Raw genomic sequence first — 17,204 nt, 5'->3', positions numbered from 1 at the left:
CAGTGTCTAGCCGTATAATCAATGCAATGGACAGAGCATGGCTTCAGAGAATGCTTCGCTCATACATCGGCGACACTTTGACATTTTGACGTGCACGGATCAGCATTTCAAACGAATCAAAAGCGAATCAAAAAAATCAAAATCATTCTCAAAATCGGAGGGTTAAAGGGACTGTACAGTACTTGTTGAGGTGAGGATTCAGCTTGTAACGTTTTGCGAGATATTTAGAAGTCACTCTATTTAATATTAACGAGAAAACAATTCTAAGGGGAATAAAAAGTTCATTTGATGAAAATCGGTTTTGAAATAACTGAGATATCTAAAAGCAGGGTTAAACAAAGAGATCCTAACAAAAGTCGTGGCCTGTCCATTTTACAAGGATCGCGCTTTTTTTTGTGTATATCTCAGCCATTTCAAGGCCAATTTTCATCAAATAAACGTTGAATTCTTTTTGAAATTACATGCTCTTTCATATTTCATTAGAAGTTTCGCATTATCTCACCAGAAAATGCTATAAACCTGAATCCTCACCTCAACCAGTACTGTACAGTCCCTTTCAGGGGGGCATTTCATGAAACATTTTGGTCGGATATTTTTCTGACAAACTGTTACAAGCTACTGAAATCCTTGCATCTGATTGGCTGAGAGCAAATCATTATTGTCTGACAACTTTGTCGGACAAAATGCTTCATGAAATGCTCCCCAGGTGTAAGCCCTTTCAGAGTCAGTTCATACTATGCAGAGTGATACAAATAACCTTCCTCTCTCTCTCCCTCTGTCTGTCTTTCTCTCTCATTTAGTTACTTCATTCGTTCCAATTTCGTAACAATTATTGATTGGTTATGTTCAAACAGAGAATGTAATTGCGTAGACCACGTGACCAGGATGGTCTGTCACTTAACACTTAGGGAAAGGCTCGGTCACAAATGCCTTTACGAACTGCTACGATTGCCGTACGAAACCAGCGTTCGTAGACCGTTCGTAGACCTTTCGTAAGTTCGTAGCCTGGTCGATGGTCTTGTCCAAGATTTTGTTTAACTTCGTACGAAACCCTCTCTTCGCAAGGCGGATGTACGAACGTCGTGCGAACATCGTAAGAACTACGCAAGATTTTGCAGGGTCGAGAGACAATTCTAGAAGCCTTAAATTCTTACGATGATTGTAAGAACACCTTAAGTCGTTCATAGAAGGCTCTTACGTCTTTCGTAAGAATGCCTTACAAACGGAGATTCGTACGGCGTTCTTACGAACAACTCTTCGAGTTCGTATGGAATTCGTAAGGGACTCGTAAGGCGTAGGCACGCAATATTTGCGCAACTGTTGAGGTTCAGGGGTATAAAGCCAAACGTGCAAAGTTCAAATCCTCACTTTGTTCTAGGTGTTCGACCAGAAAGCATTTCTGTTAAATATGGGACCAACAGGGAAGGCAATCAAATGGAAAAGAGGGAAGGGGAAGAAAAGAAAAGAGGGAGATGAGGAGGAAGGAGCGAGAGGGGGAGAGTTGGAGCAACAACCTCCTCCTCCGCTACTTGAGATGCAGCTGCAGTCTTTTTAACAACCCGACAAAATAAAAATAAAAAATCGTAAATTTTCTTAAGAATGACTCGAGAGTGCCGTGAGTTGCACGTACGACCATCTTACGACAAAAAGAAATCGTAAGATGGCCGTAAGTCTGACGAAAGAATAACTCAAGGCGTTCTTACGGAAAACGTACGAATTCTAGGGCCATAAATCATTTCGTTTCTCTAAAAGGTCTTAAGTTTTTCTTGCGAATTAAACAGCGTTCGTACGAAATTCGTAAGAAGGCCGTATAAGAATCTGTGCCCCATCTACAAATCTCTACGAACTCCAGAATTCGTACGAACAGTGACATTCGTACGAACACATCGTTCGTACGAACCTTTGTGACCGTAGCTGAAGCATCCATTTCGCGGTTATGCATTGAATTCTATTGAATTCTGAATAGATAATTTCCTGCTTACTTTCGTAATTTTCGTCTAAGACTAAAAATTGTCGTTTTACTCATAATATTAAACAGCGTTCGTACGAAATTCGTGAGAAGGCCGTATAAGAATCTGTGCCCCATCTACGAATCTCTACGAACTCCAGAATTCGTACGAACAGTGACATTCGTACGAACGCATCGTTCGTACGAACCTTTGTGACCGTAGCTGAAGCATCAATTTCGCGGTTATGCATTGAATTCTATTGAATTCTGAATAGATAATTTCCTGCTTACTTTCGTAATTTTCGTCTAGGACTGCAGAAAATTGTCGTTTTACTCATAATATTAAAAAAACCCCAACAAATTCACGGAAATCATACCAGAACGCGGCACCTCTGAGAGACATGCCCTTAGCAACGGGCTTTCAGCTGAAGCACAAAGTAATTTTTAACTGTAAGTGGACTAATAGTGTAGGGTGCCTTTCTCATCGAGCTTGATGTTGAATTAGAAATCAAGTACCATTTGGGAGTGCCCTTCAATATTCTCAGCAAATAAGGACAATATTCTCGACTGTTTGATTTTGTCAAGATGGTAGCAATTCATTGCCAGGAACCAATACGTCAATTTTGTCCTTCCACAATCTATTTAGAATGATCTAGGTCAATAGACAAGAGATCGATGGCTCTCGATTTTTCCACAGCAAGTAATGAACGTGAAAGCCTGATAATAATTCAATCCAGAGTATTAATTTCTGGTTGTTGAAGAATTTCTAGGAGAGTTGTTCTGGCATTCCATAGACTTTTCGCGATTCATACACCAAGACGTACTTCCGATTATTGGCGTCAGGTGTGATAACAATGATAATGAATGAAATAATATATATATATATATATATAGTGCGAGAAGATAAGAGCATTCGTGGACGTAGCTAGCGATCAACGTATATGTTTATTGCCGAGTTACGACCACGAATGCTCTTATCTTCTCGCACTTAATATATAATGAAGGAACTACTATAGTACACTGGTTCTGTACACGGTCGGGACCCCTTCTCGCACTCTCTCCCTCTCTCTCTCTCTCTCTCTGTATATGTATATATATATATATATATATATATATATATATATATATATATATATACTGGAACCACATGCAGTGACCTCAGTTGATGATGTGCATTAGGAAGAAACAGATTGGAACGATACTGATTGGCCCCGTTACATAAAGAGCTGTGTTCTAATCCAACCTGTTTTTGTTTGTTTGTTTGTTTGTTTGTTTGTTTGTTTGTTTGTTTGTTTTCGGGGACTAAGTAATACAAGCTATGCTTTGTTATATAGTCTCGCCACTTTGGTCCTTTTGGCTATACGTGTTGCTAGTGATGTTTTTAGTACTTGTATAATTGTTTCAGTTATTTTTGTTTAAAAAATGGAAAAAGATATTATTGTAGTGTAATAATTGAAGTAGTCATTGTAACTTAGTTATGTTTGTTTCGTACATTTGTGAGCTCAAAATAGAAATGAATACAAATCAAATCAATCAATTCAAACCTGCAATCAAAAGAACAACCGTCATTAGCAACACTTTGGACAGATGCTCGATTAATATATCTAATATCAGACATGCTATTCTATGCTTTACCACCGTGCATATCTTGTGTTGAAAACTGAAGTATTTCGTTCCTGGAGATGTTCTACCACCATTTTGACAAATCAAACATTTAAAAATGTTGTTCTTTTACCCAAGACGTCTATACAGAGGACTTTTTTATTTTTGATTCACCATGATTTTTCGATACAAAAGGCAGCCCGAAGTATTAGTTTACTTAAAGCCGAAATGCTTGAGTCATGCACCAAGTGGGTCAGTTCATCAGTAGGTGATCAACAAAATAAGTTTGCTTTCAGCCTAAAACCCCTTTTTTAAAGGGTAGATCTCTGAGAGGCGTTGCTTTCCAGTAAAGTTTGCATGAAACGTTTGTTTATTTGTGTGTGTGTGTGTTTCTGCAGCCATAAAAGGTTATGATATCAAACACAAAACTGCCTTTCTCTAGAGATATTTGAAGGTGTGTTGAGTTCACCCAATGCCCTAATCACATGATTTCGAGAATGATTTTGATTCTTTTGATACACTTTTGATTCGTTTGAAATGCTGATCTGTGCACGTCACAATGTCAAGTGTCGCTGATTCATGAGCGAAGCATTCTTCATGCACTGAAGCGATACCATATTCATTGCATTGACTATGGGTAGACACTATGTGTGTGTGTGTGTGTGTGTGTGTGTGTGTCTGTCTGTCTGTGTGTCTGTGTGTGTGTGTGTGTGTATGTGTGTGTGTGTGTAGCTGACCACTCTACTAGCTATTTACTTTGCTTACCTGACCTTTGCAAGAAGTGAAGTGGGGTCCTTAACATGCCTGGGCCATTGCATATAAACACCAATCACAACCTCCTCTTTCTCTACACACACACACACACACACACACACACTCTCTCTATCTCTCTCTTTCTCTCTATTCACACAAACACACACACACATACACATACACATATATGTATATATATATATATATATATATATATATATATATATGAATATATATGTCCATGTCTTATAATTTCTCTTCATGCATCGTATAAAGTCAGTGCAATGAACATATAACGGAAATAAAAAAAAATAAATGAAAACAGTAATAATCGTATTACCTCTCATCTAAGGGATTATAGTGATTCTATGGAAGATTAATGATTCAACTTTGATACGATAAAATAAGCCAGTTCGGAGATAGCTCATGTGCACATGGGTACTTATGACCTTTCATTTTTCTCAGTTGGTTAGGCACTTCACTCAATTCAAAGCGACATAATGCAGCAGCTTGCCCAACATAGCAATTTGTGGAACTCGTATCTAACAAAGAATGAACCTGTGTAGATGAAGTGACCAGAATGGTTTGTCAATCAACACTTTGGGAAGCATCAATTTCATTGTGCTGTTTGGAATACATTAGCAAACTTTTTCTGTTAACATTGCCAAATACCAGGTTTGCAGCTGTCAGGTGGATGTACTGGCAGGCACCATTTACGAGGATTCCATGAATAATCATAGCATTACAGATGCTTATCTCAGTGAAATTAAAAACCAACCTGTCTCTCGGTACAAATGACCTTTTTCTGCTCATGCTCAAACTGGAACCCCGAACTGGCTTATTGCGGCAGCGTTAATTTCCAAATGTTTTGAACGTATCACCGAATGTCGCTTTAATGTACTTGTGGCCATAAGGGTGTTCAAACACAGCATGCACACATAATCCCAAGTGTATTTATTCATGTGATCTTCGTCTGTCAATATGCCAACGCCTACACACGCTTTCTTCTTTCATAATCCCTGTCAAAATCGTCGTTACTCTATCATCATTTGCCGTAGTTTCATAAACTGTGTTAATATTTGTCGGCAAAACATTTGACGTCTTTTCATACCGTAAGTATCCATGCGCATGAGCTATAATAATGACACAAAAGCGAGTGTGCAAGCAGTCACTCGTATTGTATCTAATCCGCAAGTGTTACTCTTGAAAGAAATAATAGACCAGGGAAATGATGTTTGAAGTGTAGAAACGAGAGAGTCACGGAAGTATTCATGTAGCTCACAAAGATTAATTGTGATCTTTTTATCGTCATGGTAGAGAGACGATTATATCCATATCCACAAGTCATGTTCATTCGAGTGTTACGTTTCATGTTAAGCACTGCTTTCGGAATACTTTTATTATTATTATTGTCAAGAATTGACAGTATAAACGTAGATTGTGTGCGGCAAAAAAAAAATCGACGATGCGACAATAATCTTGTGCGTGGAGATACGACCACAGGGTAAACTACAAGGTACAAATGAGTCTTGATCAGGGCTTTACTGCATTTTTAGTCAGACTAACTCAATTTTTACTCAGGCCATACTTGAAGGGAGACATGGAAAATAAAATTCTTGCATTAAAGTATGGTGAACGAGACATTAAAATCAAGAAAATCATATAACAGAAGGTGTCAAAGCAGAGGGAAATGTCTCCTAAAACAGATTTTTAATGTGACTTATCAAAAGATATTCGTGCCACTGAGAAATCGCAAATTAAAACTGACTGATTTACTTCACCAATTTTCGCTCCGGAGCAGCCGTCTTTTTCGAGCCCTAAAATATGACGTCATGAAATGAACAAAACCCTTTACGAGTGCAGCGGGACATGGAGGCCGCCATTCATAAAGCACGTATTTCTTGGTGAGCGGATGCAATATCTGGCCTGTCTTTAGTCGCGTCTGCTTTCTCGGCTGAGACATAAAGACTTCATTGTACGGAAAGACTTTGAATTTGACATCGAGAGTAAATTGAGTGATGACAGTGACAGTGACACTGATAGTGACAGTAGCAAAGTCGGGGTGGTAGAAGAAGCGAGGGAGAGGCGACGGATATGGAAGGCCGCTGCGGACATAATTCGTTTGGGGCATACGTGTGGAAACGGGCATACGTATGCAACTGCCTTTAGCAAATTGACCAATTAGCGAGTGTTGTTTGGCATACGTTTGTACGGTGTTTAGCAAACGTTTGCATGTTATCTATTACACGTATGCCCCATTCCATACGTATGTTAATTTACTGCGCATATATGTATGCAATTGATCAACCAATCAGGTACTTTGTTTGATATGCATTTGTATACTATTATGTGTGTATGTTGCGTGTGTGTATATAGTGTGCACGGTATGTACTCACGCCCGATCTGAGCAAGGAGGTACTAAGTGTACGTATGTGTACGTGAAAATCTCACACCGTACCTTGTTAGTTCTTCGTCTGGAACATGCATGGTTAAATCTGCCTTCTTCAATGAGCTGAAGATTTTTTTTTGAAACTTTTGCACTTACCGCAAATCTTTTCCACTTGAGTTTTATTGGCCATACTGAGCTAGTCTGAGCAGTACTGAGCCGTACTGAGCTGATCAGCTGGTTCTAACAGCTACTAGTAACTTCATTGGTTGCCTTGAAAATCAATTTACTGGCATTCTGCGTATACGTATAAAAACAGCATACGTTTGCTAACAAAAAACCAACAACTTGCAAACGTATGCTATCGCACCGTGCAAACGCTTGCCAAACAACACTCGCTCCGTCAAATAGCAAACGTTTGCTAAAGGCAGTTGTATACGTATGCCCGTTTCCATACGTATGCCCCAAACAAATCATGTTCGCAACGGCCTTCCATAGACGAAGCCCACTGTGTGAATCAGCGCAGGGCTGATTCGTTCATTTCGTGACGTCATCATTTTGGACACCAAAATTTCGCCGTCAGATCGGGTTTAGGTGGTCTATAAAGGTTCTCAAAACACCATCTCTCCATCGTTCTAGAGACGTTTTTACATTCTGAAAGTTAATTATTCATATTCTCAGAGACTTAAGCTTTCCAGAAATGTATAAATCACATTGTTTATGAATATCGTCTTTTTTTTCTCGTTTACCATAGCATTATTTTAAAGACGGCAAGCGAAAATTTGCAATCACCAGTAATCTTTTGTTGAACTTCCGTTCTAAATCATTTACAACGCGTTATACTCCATCCCATATTCAAGTTGACATTACTCAATATAATAATATCAAGCGAAATGATCTTTAGAATAGATTCATGCAAATTAGACGTAAATTCAAAAAGTCATGGAAGTATAAAGTTCACCTACTTCATGAAATTGTAATATCAGGTTACAACTATTACGCAAATTAGATGTGACGATAATGTTATCACGTCACAGCTCACCCGTCTGTCTGTATAAGTTACAAAATCATGTTTAGGTTATCAAGCAACTGACCCCAGGCACTACTTAATCATTACAACTCTGCAGTAATCTAATACGAATTATCATTCATTCATTTTGGTTCATTTGAAGAGAGGAAAATGCAGGGCAGATTTGTTTACAGATCGTTATGGAACGTGTGAGGGGATGATGACATTACATCTGTTCCGAGAATGTGAAACTCTGAAATTCCATAATTCTTTCTCTATAGACTTTCATGACATTTTCTCCATTCCGTTATGTATCGAAATCAAGACAAGCAGTACACATTTCAATGTCTCTCTATCTCCTGGTCTGTTTCGCAACAAGTCACTTCGAACCCGTAAACTCAAGTTATCTGCAGCCACATTAGCTTTGCTAACGTGACATCCAGTCCATTTTTATTTATATGAATATCGCTTTTGAACAGCTTATTTCGCATTGTTAGTGTACACATAAGAATTGTGTCCCTTGCGACGATAATGATGATAACATGATCATGGATGTAATGATGATACAGAAGACAAGAAATCAAATCAAATGAAATTATACTTGGTATTAGCCAAAACATTGTTATACTTACAGAGGGTTGTCCGGGGTTAAAACCGCATAATGCTGACACTTTCGAGCCACCTGAAGAGTGAAAAAAAAAAAGAGAGAAAAAAATCAGTCAAAAGCTATCCTAGGTAATCTCTGGTGAAAAACGGATCAAACCATAAGCCTTCCAAGATCTTTTAAGATTGTGACGTGTCACAATTGGTCAATGGATCCCTCTTTTTTATCGGGCTTTCATTTCTCCTGTCCCTCCTCATCTCGCAGCTGTATTTGTAAACCCTGTTACCTCTCCTCGTTCAAAAGACGATAATCACTCTACAATCCAATACAATACAATACAATACAATACATGTAGAGCCACAACTACATCCAAAGAGGTATGGAGAACTGCGATTAAAAGGCTCCACTTCAGCTGTCGTTGCTCTAAAGGGATGGTACAGTATTGGTGGAGCTGAGGATTAGGCTTTTAACTTTTTGCGAGATACCAAGAAACCACTTATGAAATGGTACAGAGCATGCCATTCTAAGAGGAATTCAAAGTTTATTTGACGAAAATCGGTTTTGGAATTGCTGAGACATCCAAAAAAAAAGTAAAACAATGCAATCATAATAAAATGTGGATCCCACATTTTATTAGTATTGCTCTGTTTTGGGTATCTCAGCCATTTCATAGCCAATTTTCATCGAATAAACGTTGAATTCCTCTTGGAATTACATGCTCTTTCATATTTCATAAGAGGTTTCTCATTATCTCACCCAAAAAGGTTAAAAACCTGAAGTTAGGTCTCAACCAAAACTGTACGAGCCCTTTAAAACGTTATTGTTGGGAGGTTATAAGTATATCTCGACTTGAAGGCGAGCGCGTTCTTATAATGAAAACTAATGAAGGAGAAATACTACAATAATGTTTTCATGTGTATTGCTTTCATTTTAAGATGACTGACTCTGCCTGCGTCATTTAATATTCAAGTCACACAAATCTCTGAGTCAGACAATTAATTCTAACCCCTCGCACACTGGAATAGGGTGTTTCATGCGTGAGCACAATTGGTGGATTGCTCTGTTTCGGCGATAATCATGATAACGGGTCAATGGCTGACATGTTAACGACTTTAGACAGGGAGAAGGACGAGGTTATTCTACAATTTCACAAGTAGAAACTGCTTATTTTAGGCCATTTTTTTTTCTGGAAACCTACTGCTCACTCAAGAGCCATATCTGGATATATACGGGTCGACGTAGGCCTACTCTTCATTCACATTAGGTCTATCCTTTCAATTTCTCACTTCACTCAAGTTCCTTCCAATTTCATTTTCAGTATCACGTGTAACATAACAACGCACATTTAAAACAAGGATGAATGATAGTATGCTGCCTAGAAAAAAAAGATAGAAAATCATTGTATGTAGATGTATGTTCCTTTAAGGGGATCTTATAATAGCAAATACGTATACAGTGCCCATGCTTTTCATCAAAGAACATACCTGTATATCTGAGATAAGGGTACACTAGGAATGTAATAAAAAGCAGCGTTGTTAAAATCTTAATCACTCTCGTGATATTCCTTTTTTGTGATTTCAGTCATGCCTTGATATAGCATTTTAATTACATATTGGAATATAGGATAGACTAATCTGTTCTTTTTTCTATCTATCAATCTATCTATCTGTTTATCTATCTATGATTATGATGAAATGACTATACCGTCTGGGCTTATAATATAGCAAAGACCACACAGAACAACCATTAAAACTCATATAGCATGCAATATTCAGTTTTAGACTGATAATAGAAACACTACCTCAAAGAAGCGGTCATGATCCACAGTCCGCCCCCAGAGGCTAGCGGCCAGGTTCTCCCGCGTAGGTTGGGTGGAGCGGACGTTCAAACTCCGTCGGCTGTAATAGCTACCAGCTCACTGTGTGGCAAGCACCACGTACTATAATACTGCTGAGGACCTCTCTTGCGCTATAGTTCTTGGTCGAAGATGTTGTCTGAGAAGTGCGTGAGGCTACGTGGTGTATACACAACGCGCTGAATGCGTAAGGCAATGAGAGAACTCTTATCAGCTAGCTATTTTAGTACCACAAATAGGTATTTTACCTGACGTGATAATATTATGTGCTTAAATGCACCTGCACAGTAACGGAATATACTAGCCCGACGATTAACTACAGATCTACTATGTGCGTTTCCCCGTTTTATCGTACGAATCTAATGAGAATCTGGTGGCGCCTTGTAAAATCGAGGAAAATTTCTTAAATAACTGTCCAACTGTGTTGCATGACTAGTTCCGATTCAATCTTGTTGTTTTACGGTGTGAGTGAATATCACAACCAAATGCAGTCAACAGACTTCTGTAATCTACTCGGCAAATAATTATTGATAGTAAACTCACTACGTCTTTTTTCTTGTTTGCGGGAAATAGATATCAAATGGAGATGAGCGTCAATTATTTAGTCATCTGTTACATCCGTGTAAACTGCGAGGTATTTACAGTCTTCATCACGTGACGTCACTCACGAAGAAACCCCCGTTGTTCTCCAGGAAACAGACCAAAGAAGATTTTTTGGTCGACCGATTAGTCACGTTCCTTTATCTTCGAGTATTTTCGACGGTACGACGACGTTGACAGATAAAATAAACAATTCAATTCAATTCATTTATTTCATTCTCATTTTTCTTCCAACAAATCATAACACAAAGTAAATTAGGAATTCAATCATAAGCATTATGTACATTACAAAGTACGAAAAATAAACGATAGTCAACAGACTAATAAAGATAAATCATGCATACATGCCGGAAAATACAAAGTTATGTTTACAGGGGGAAAAGAGAACTGAGAGGTCCACTAAAAGGCAATGCTTGTAGAATGTAGACCACTCAAGAATTTTTCTTTAAAAATACTTACTGCAATTACGAGTACATCACATGAAAATGATTACGACAAAATGGAGCAAACAACAGAGACAGAGCAACATGACATGACTAAACTGAGGGGGATACGACATCATGATTAGACTTAACCAATGTTTCAATAACGATATCAGATATCTTATTCACATTTAATCAGAGGAAACTTTATTGGATTACATAATTATGGATAAAAAAGTTGCAGTTCGTTTATCCGAAGGTTCGTAATTCCAATAATGAAATCAAGCTCGTTATTCTGAAGGATCGTTAATAGGCATTTTTTTTTTCGGATTAACAAACATAGGCAGATAGGTATATTGAATTTGTTTGTCTCGAAATAACGAATCTTCTGAATAACACCCTGGATGAAATACTACTTTTGGCAAGGCTGTGGAGAAACAAAAAGATAAGTGAATTTCATTCACACGACAATGAACAATAGACCTAAATCAGACAACGGTGCTATGATAACATGTGATGACCAATGCGACATGTTTCAAACTGCCTTCTGATCTTAACGGATTTTTGTTATGTACTTACAATATTGCAATTTTTGTGAATATTTGTGTTAAATCTATTTCGAGATATTAAACTCCTACTTGTGATTATTCTCATGTAATTTGGGAAATTGTTGTGACTTAGTGGATAAGGCCACGGACTCTCAATCACGCAGTTCCTGGTTCGAGACTCCTGACTGCAGCCCCTATTCATAGGTAAGAAACTTTATTCTCATCGCGTATAGTCCTTCGAACCAAAGGGAGATAAAGCCATCACTTCCGTGGTTACTTGCGTACAAGCATTAATTGCTTCCTTGGAGTTTATGTGACACAATTTGATTCTTAAATTCAAATGTCATGAATGTGGTTGGCATTACTGGATGTTTCATATGTGGGTGTAGGCAGCCAAGTCAAAACCGTCAACAATTTTAATGACGACAAAGAATTACCCGCAGACGAGTATATATTAACAAGGACGGGCCGCTGCTGACCTTTATTTACGAACCAAATGGGACAATTGTTTGATTGCGGGTGCACTTCTCGGACAACTATATTTACTTAATCTTAAACATATCCAGGATACGGAGATAGGAGGGTTGACTCGATTCACTCGCGAGTCTATGACCCCAGGATCCAGTCAATACCATAACTTTGTTCATTAGAAACGTAACGTTCCTTCAAAATGTCTGTGCTATTAAAATATGTACAACTTATGTTCCTTTCAAAGAGTGCTTACGTAGAAATGTGACAAGTATAGAACATGATAGTAAATGAAAGCAAGAGATTATTAAGCAGAGAAATGATAAGGTATGAGTTTGAGTCTTCTTCAATCTGTCTGCCCTCTGTTTAAATATAGACTAGAAGTTGCAATCTTACAAAATTTCATTTCTACAGAAGGCAGACACATTGAAGAAATACCTCACTTGATATTTTTGGTATGATCACGCCAGTTGCCATCAGTATTAAAGTTCTGCAGAAGCAGATTTGATGTACTGTTCTTCACTTGGTGCTCAATAATTGAATGTCTTTCAACAATTACACACTATAATGTCATCTTCACAGCGATCAGTCCAAATCCATATGCGCTCCACTCGCTCCACTCCCTAGGAAACATTCCAGAGAGACAAACATTTTGGGGTTTTACTCGCGTACTTTAATCCAACCGCAAATAACGTTCGTCTTCTAATTAGGAATTCATTTATACACAAGAAGTCAAACCAAATAGAGTGTTGTGATTATCATGTCTCCTACACGAGTCCTCATTACGCGAGCTACCATAAACCTGTTCCCTTCGAGGACTCGAGGTAAATATAGGATCACGCCATCAAAGACAGTGTGAAACGAGACCAATTTGAGTGTTAAAGGGATCGTATAGTTTTGGTCGAGATCAAATTTCAGGTTTCTAACATCTTTTGGTGAGATAATTAGAAACCTCTTACGAAATATGAAAGAGCATGTCATTCCAAGAGAAATTCAACGTTTATTTTGATTTTAAGAAATGATTTTGAAATAGCTGAGATATCCAATAATAAAAGGTAGGACCCACCTTTTATTACGATGACTTTGCTTTTCTTTGTTTTTTAATATCTTAGCGATACCAAAACTGATTTTCATCAATAAATTCCTCTTAGAATGGTATGCTCTGTACTATTTCATAAGTGGTTTCTTGGTATCTCGCAAAAAGTTAAAATACCATACTATACAATCCCTTTGATACTTTCGTGGCAAGGTCAGTTCCACATAACCCATCAACGCACACCTAGCACGTACATGCATATCACTCTTTATCTTATTTTGGTCAAAGAAAATTTTATCCGCGCTGAGGAGTCATCGCAACTTTGACCCGTTAAGTTGAAACAGACATTTCAGAACGTACTCATGCTAGTTTACATGAATTTCACTTAAAACGTCAACCCTATAATGATCATATTTTGCCCCCCCCCCTTGGAAAAAAAGATTGCATCGTATGAATACTATGGGTGTTACTTTCAAAATCTTATATAGGTCTGAAAGAAAGAAGGGTGGTCAAACATGAAAAATGGGAGGAATACTGGGAAATCCTTGATTCTGTGAAAATTGTCGCTTGTTATGCTAGTGAAAATCAAAAGATACCATGGTCGAGCCGACTCCACTTCAGACCACCTCTGGACGCGGTCTGTGGTCTGTAAACGGTACTTAAATCTTTCCTCTGTATTTCCTTAACTACCCACGTCTTTCTTTCTCTTCTATATCTCTGCCTCTCCTTTCCCTCCCCCTCTTCTTTATCTCTCTTTCCGTTTGTCTTCTGAGTGCGTGGGTTGGTTTGTTTCTACACTCTCAAAAGTACCTGATATCTTGCATTCCTGTAAATACTCCGTGTACATGATGATTGTTAATTGTTGTTTACTCTCAAACTCGAGCATGAGGTTTTCATTATTTTTTCACCAAGGTTATATTTACATGATACTTCACGTCCTGGTGATAATTCCACTCAATATCAAAACGTTACGTATTCCTTTCAATTGAAATAAACACTTGACGATATAATGTTAGAACCATTTTCTAGGAACGGATAATATTTTCTTGTTCATGTGAACGTAAACTCCCGTACACAAGGGAAGAAAATCTAGTTCTTTAATTGTGAGTAAATCCATCCAAATTGGGTTTTGATACATGTACTACGTATAGAGCAAAGCTAGCTCTGTTCCCTGCGAGGCAACTTTGATTACTACAGGTAATCTAAGATGTCTGAAATGATTAAATACTGTCGTAAGTGTCAGACATCTTTTATTTGCTTGTAAATGTACTTAGTTTACAAAAAGAAAACAAGAAATGGCTCTGAATAACACTACTCTGTGCTGAGAAAATTCGTTATTGTTGTTATACAGCACACGGTTGTGCAGTTGAGGTCTCCACGTGATATCAAGGTTATGGATACATTATAGTACTAGGACAAGTTGCGCCTGCTCTGCCATGCACCACTATAAACTACATATAGATTTCAGTTTCTCTCCATGCCTTCTGTAAATAATCCAGAAGTAAGTAAGAGCAGATGTATAATTTTCTTTCATGATAAAACTGTTGCCAAATCAAACTAGATCAAATCACATAGCATTTCATCAACCTGTGAACTTGAAGATGAAATGTCTTAATAATCAATCCCCTTTCGCGTGCCCCTCTGTAATCAGGATTCGCAGACCCTGACACGGTCCATCCGAGCCTAAAACTCTACGTGGTGGACTCGCTACTCTGCTGTCTACCCGTCTGCCTGAAGGACCTAGTACGTAGAGATGGTCTACACGTGGACGCACACGTCGACAAGGTTAGCACATGAAGAGAGCTTTTGTTTATTTTTAGCATTGTTAGTCCGCTTGGTAATCCCAATTGTAAGATGTCAAACACAAAGCGCAAATTAAGATACGAAAACATTTAGATCAATAAAAGAAGCATAATTCAATCAAGCTGTGGCAATAATTTTGACAACAAAGATAAAGCAAAGTCTAGGGAAATAGACGAGAACAATTTCAATGTCAATACAACTTATACACTTTTGAACATAATATCTCATCTCTTGCGACCCATGGGAATATTCGTCAAGAAAAGACTTGTCTTCATGTCCCCCCCCCCCATAAAAAAAGAAAAAATAATGACAAAATTTTGATGTCCCATGTTCATATACCCGTCGGTTTGAATCACTGGGAAAGTATCATAATTCTTCATTAGGTGTTGAGACCCTGTGTAGGAGACTTGACTTCAGTTAGTAAGAATTTGATCCTATTGATAGTTTGAGAGCTTTTATCAAAAGGGGCCAACGGAGTCAAAGTAGGGGAATTTGTGCATCACATGTAGGCCCCTATATTACTGCAATAATTAAGTCGCACTTTATAGGTTTTGAAGTGATAGTGGTATGTCTGTATGGTGATTATCATTCCTGTCACTTTACTTTTGCGAGTCGGTTCAGTATGATGTATCAAAACGCATAAATTTAATCACGCAATAAATAAATATACACACACACACACACGCACGCACACACACACACACACACACACACACACACACACATATATATATATATATATATATATATATATATATATAGATAGATAGATATTTAGTCACAGCATCGCCGAGCCATTGCGGCAAGCAAAATTGTGCTAAATCATCTACATAATAAACGTATTGATGAAAGGCTATAAAAAATCTGCATATGACAAATTATGTTCGGGTATTACACCTTAATCTTTTCTCAAAGGAATTATATTACGAGAAAAAAAATTATGGCTGACAGAAGATAGTCGAAATTGATATTGGATCATAACAATGAAAGCAAAACGAAAAGCAGGGGAAGTTAATTTTCCTGATTACGTCTTCCTGACTTCATTGAGCATTCGAGTGTTTCTTTGTATTTGTTTTGTTTTTCTTTGTATTTTATTCATTTTTTAGATAGAGAAAGAGAAGGCTAAAAATGCATGCGAGGATGCTGAGACCTCCTTACCAATGATTGACAAGCCACGCCCATCGACACCCATCTCCGACTACCAGGACGAAGAGGACCAGGTAGCTTTTTTATGATGGGTTTGTGGCAGGTCGCCGGTATACAAGATATCGAAATCTAAACTGTAGCTCAAGGAATGCAAGTGAATTCTTAAACATTATCTTTGTGTATATATGGATTTACGCACAGTTACTGACTCTAAAATTTAGTAATCTTAATCGCACTGATCACTATATTATTTCGCATGCATGCTGATATTGTCTGGTTAACTAAAGTACTTTAAAGCTTTGATTAGAACTGTGTGTGTTCAATAAGTGATGTTCCAAGGAGTTAACTATGTATGTATGTATGTATGTATGTATGTATTATTATTATTATTATTATTATTATTATTATTATTATTATTATTACTATTATTATCATCGCAGAAATCAAAATTGCCACTTTGGAATGTAAATAAAGGAGAAGTAACATCTATTCCATTCAACTTGTCATGGGCCGCAAGCAATGTCGGACATATCAGTATCTCCCATTAACATACAAAGGGGTCCATCACAGAGTATAGTGGTTTGCAAGTAGCACCTGTCGTTGAGGGTTTTTTTTCTCTCTTGATTGATTAAAACGAATACGATTATTGGAAAAAGCGAGAAATGTCCATGCTAATCAACGAAACCAATCCTGTTCATGAATATGTGAGTAAAAGAATACCATCTGATGAACAATGCTCATCGGTGTTCACGCAGCATCTGCTGTTTTAATGTGAGCATGTCAGAAAGTCATATGTGAACATTGACATAGAATCACTAGAAAAGAGCATACCAGACTTGTCAAACACACAGAAATGATAAATGCTTGTTAATATGTAGTCATACATATCAATTCCAATTTGTTTGTTGTCCAGATAAATGAAGAACTTGAAAATAGTCCCGAGGTTGACGCCATATTGGAACTGTCAGCAGCCAATAGCAATGAGGACTCGGTCCGTGGCAACACGATGACTACAGAATTATGA

At 37.8% G+C, this 17,204-nt stretch overlaps 1 protein-coding gene across 1 annotated transcript in view; it reads left to right on the top strand.

The window, feature by feature from the left end:
- LOC139733907 (sodium-coupled monocarboxylate transporter 1-like) overlaps window positions 1–17,204 on the top strand; it is a 52,660-nt gene extending 35,456 nt beyond the window's left edge. Inside the window, exons 14-16 of the mRNA XM_071644716.1 lie at window positions 14,883–15,016; window positions 16,141–16,254; window positions 17,094–17,204. Coding sequence (XP_071500817.1) covers window positions 14,883–15,016; window positions 16,141–16,254; window positions 17,094–17,204 — 359 coding nt within the window. The remainder of the gene's footprint in view (window positions 1–14,882; window positions 15,017–16,140; window positions 16,255–17,093) is intronic.

Source organism: Diadema antillarum, unplaced genomic scaffold (genome assembly GCF_040938485.1).
Source record: "Diadema antillarum isolate AM-2024a unplaced genomic scaffold, OU_Dant_1.0 seq00000503_RagTag, whole genome shotgun sequence".
Classification (NCBI taxonomy): Eukaryota; Metazoa; Echinodermata; class Echinoidea; order Diadematoida; family Diadematidae; genus Diadema; species Diadema antillarum.
The sequence above is the reverse complement of the archived record's forward strand: the minus strand, read 5'-3'. Positions and strand labels throughout refer to the sequence as shown.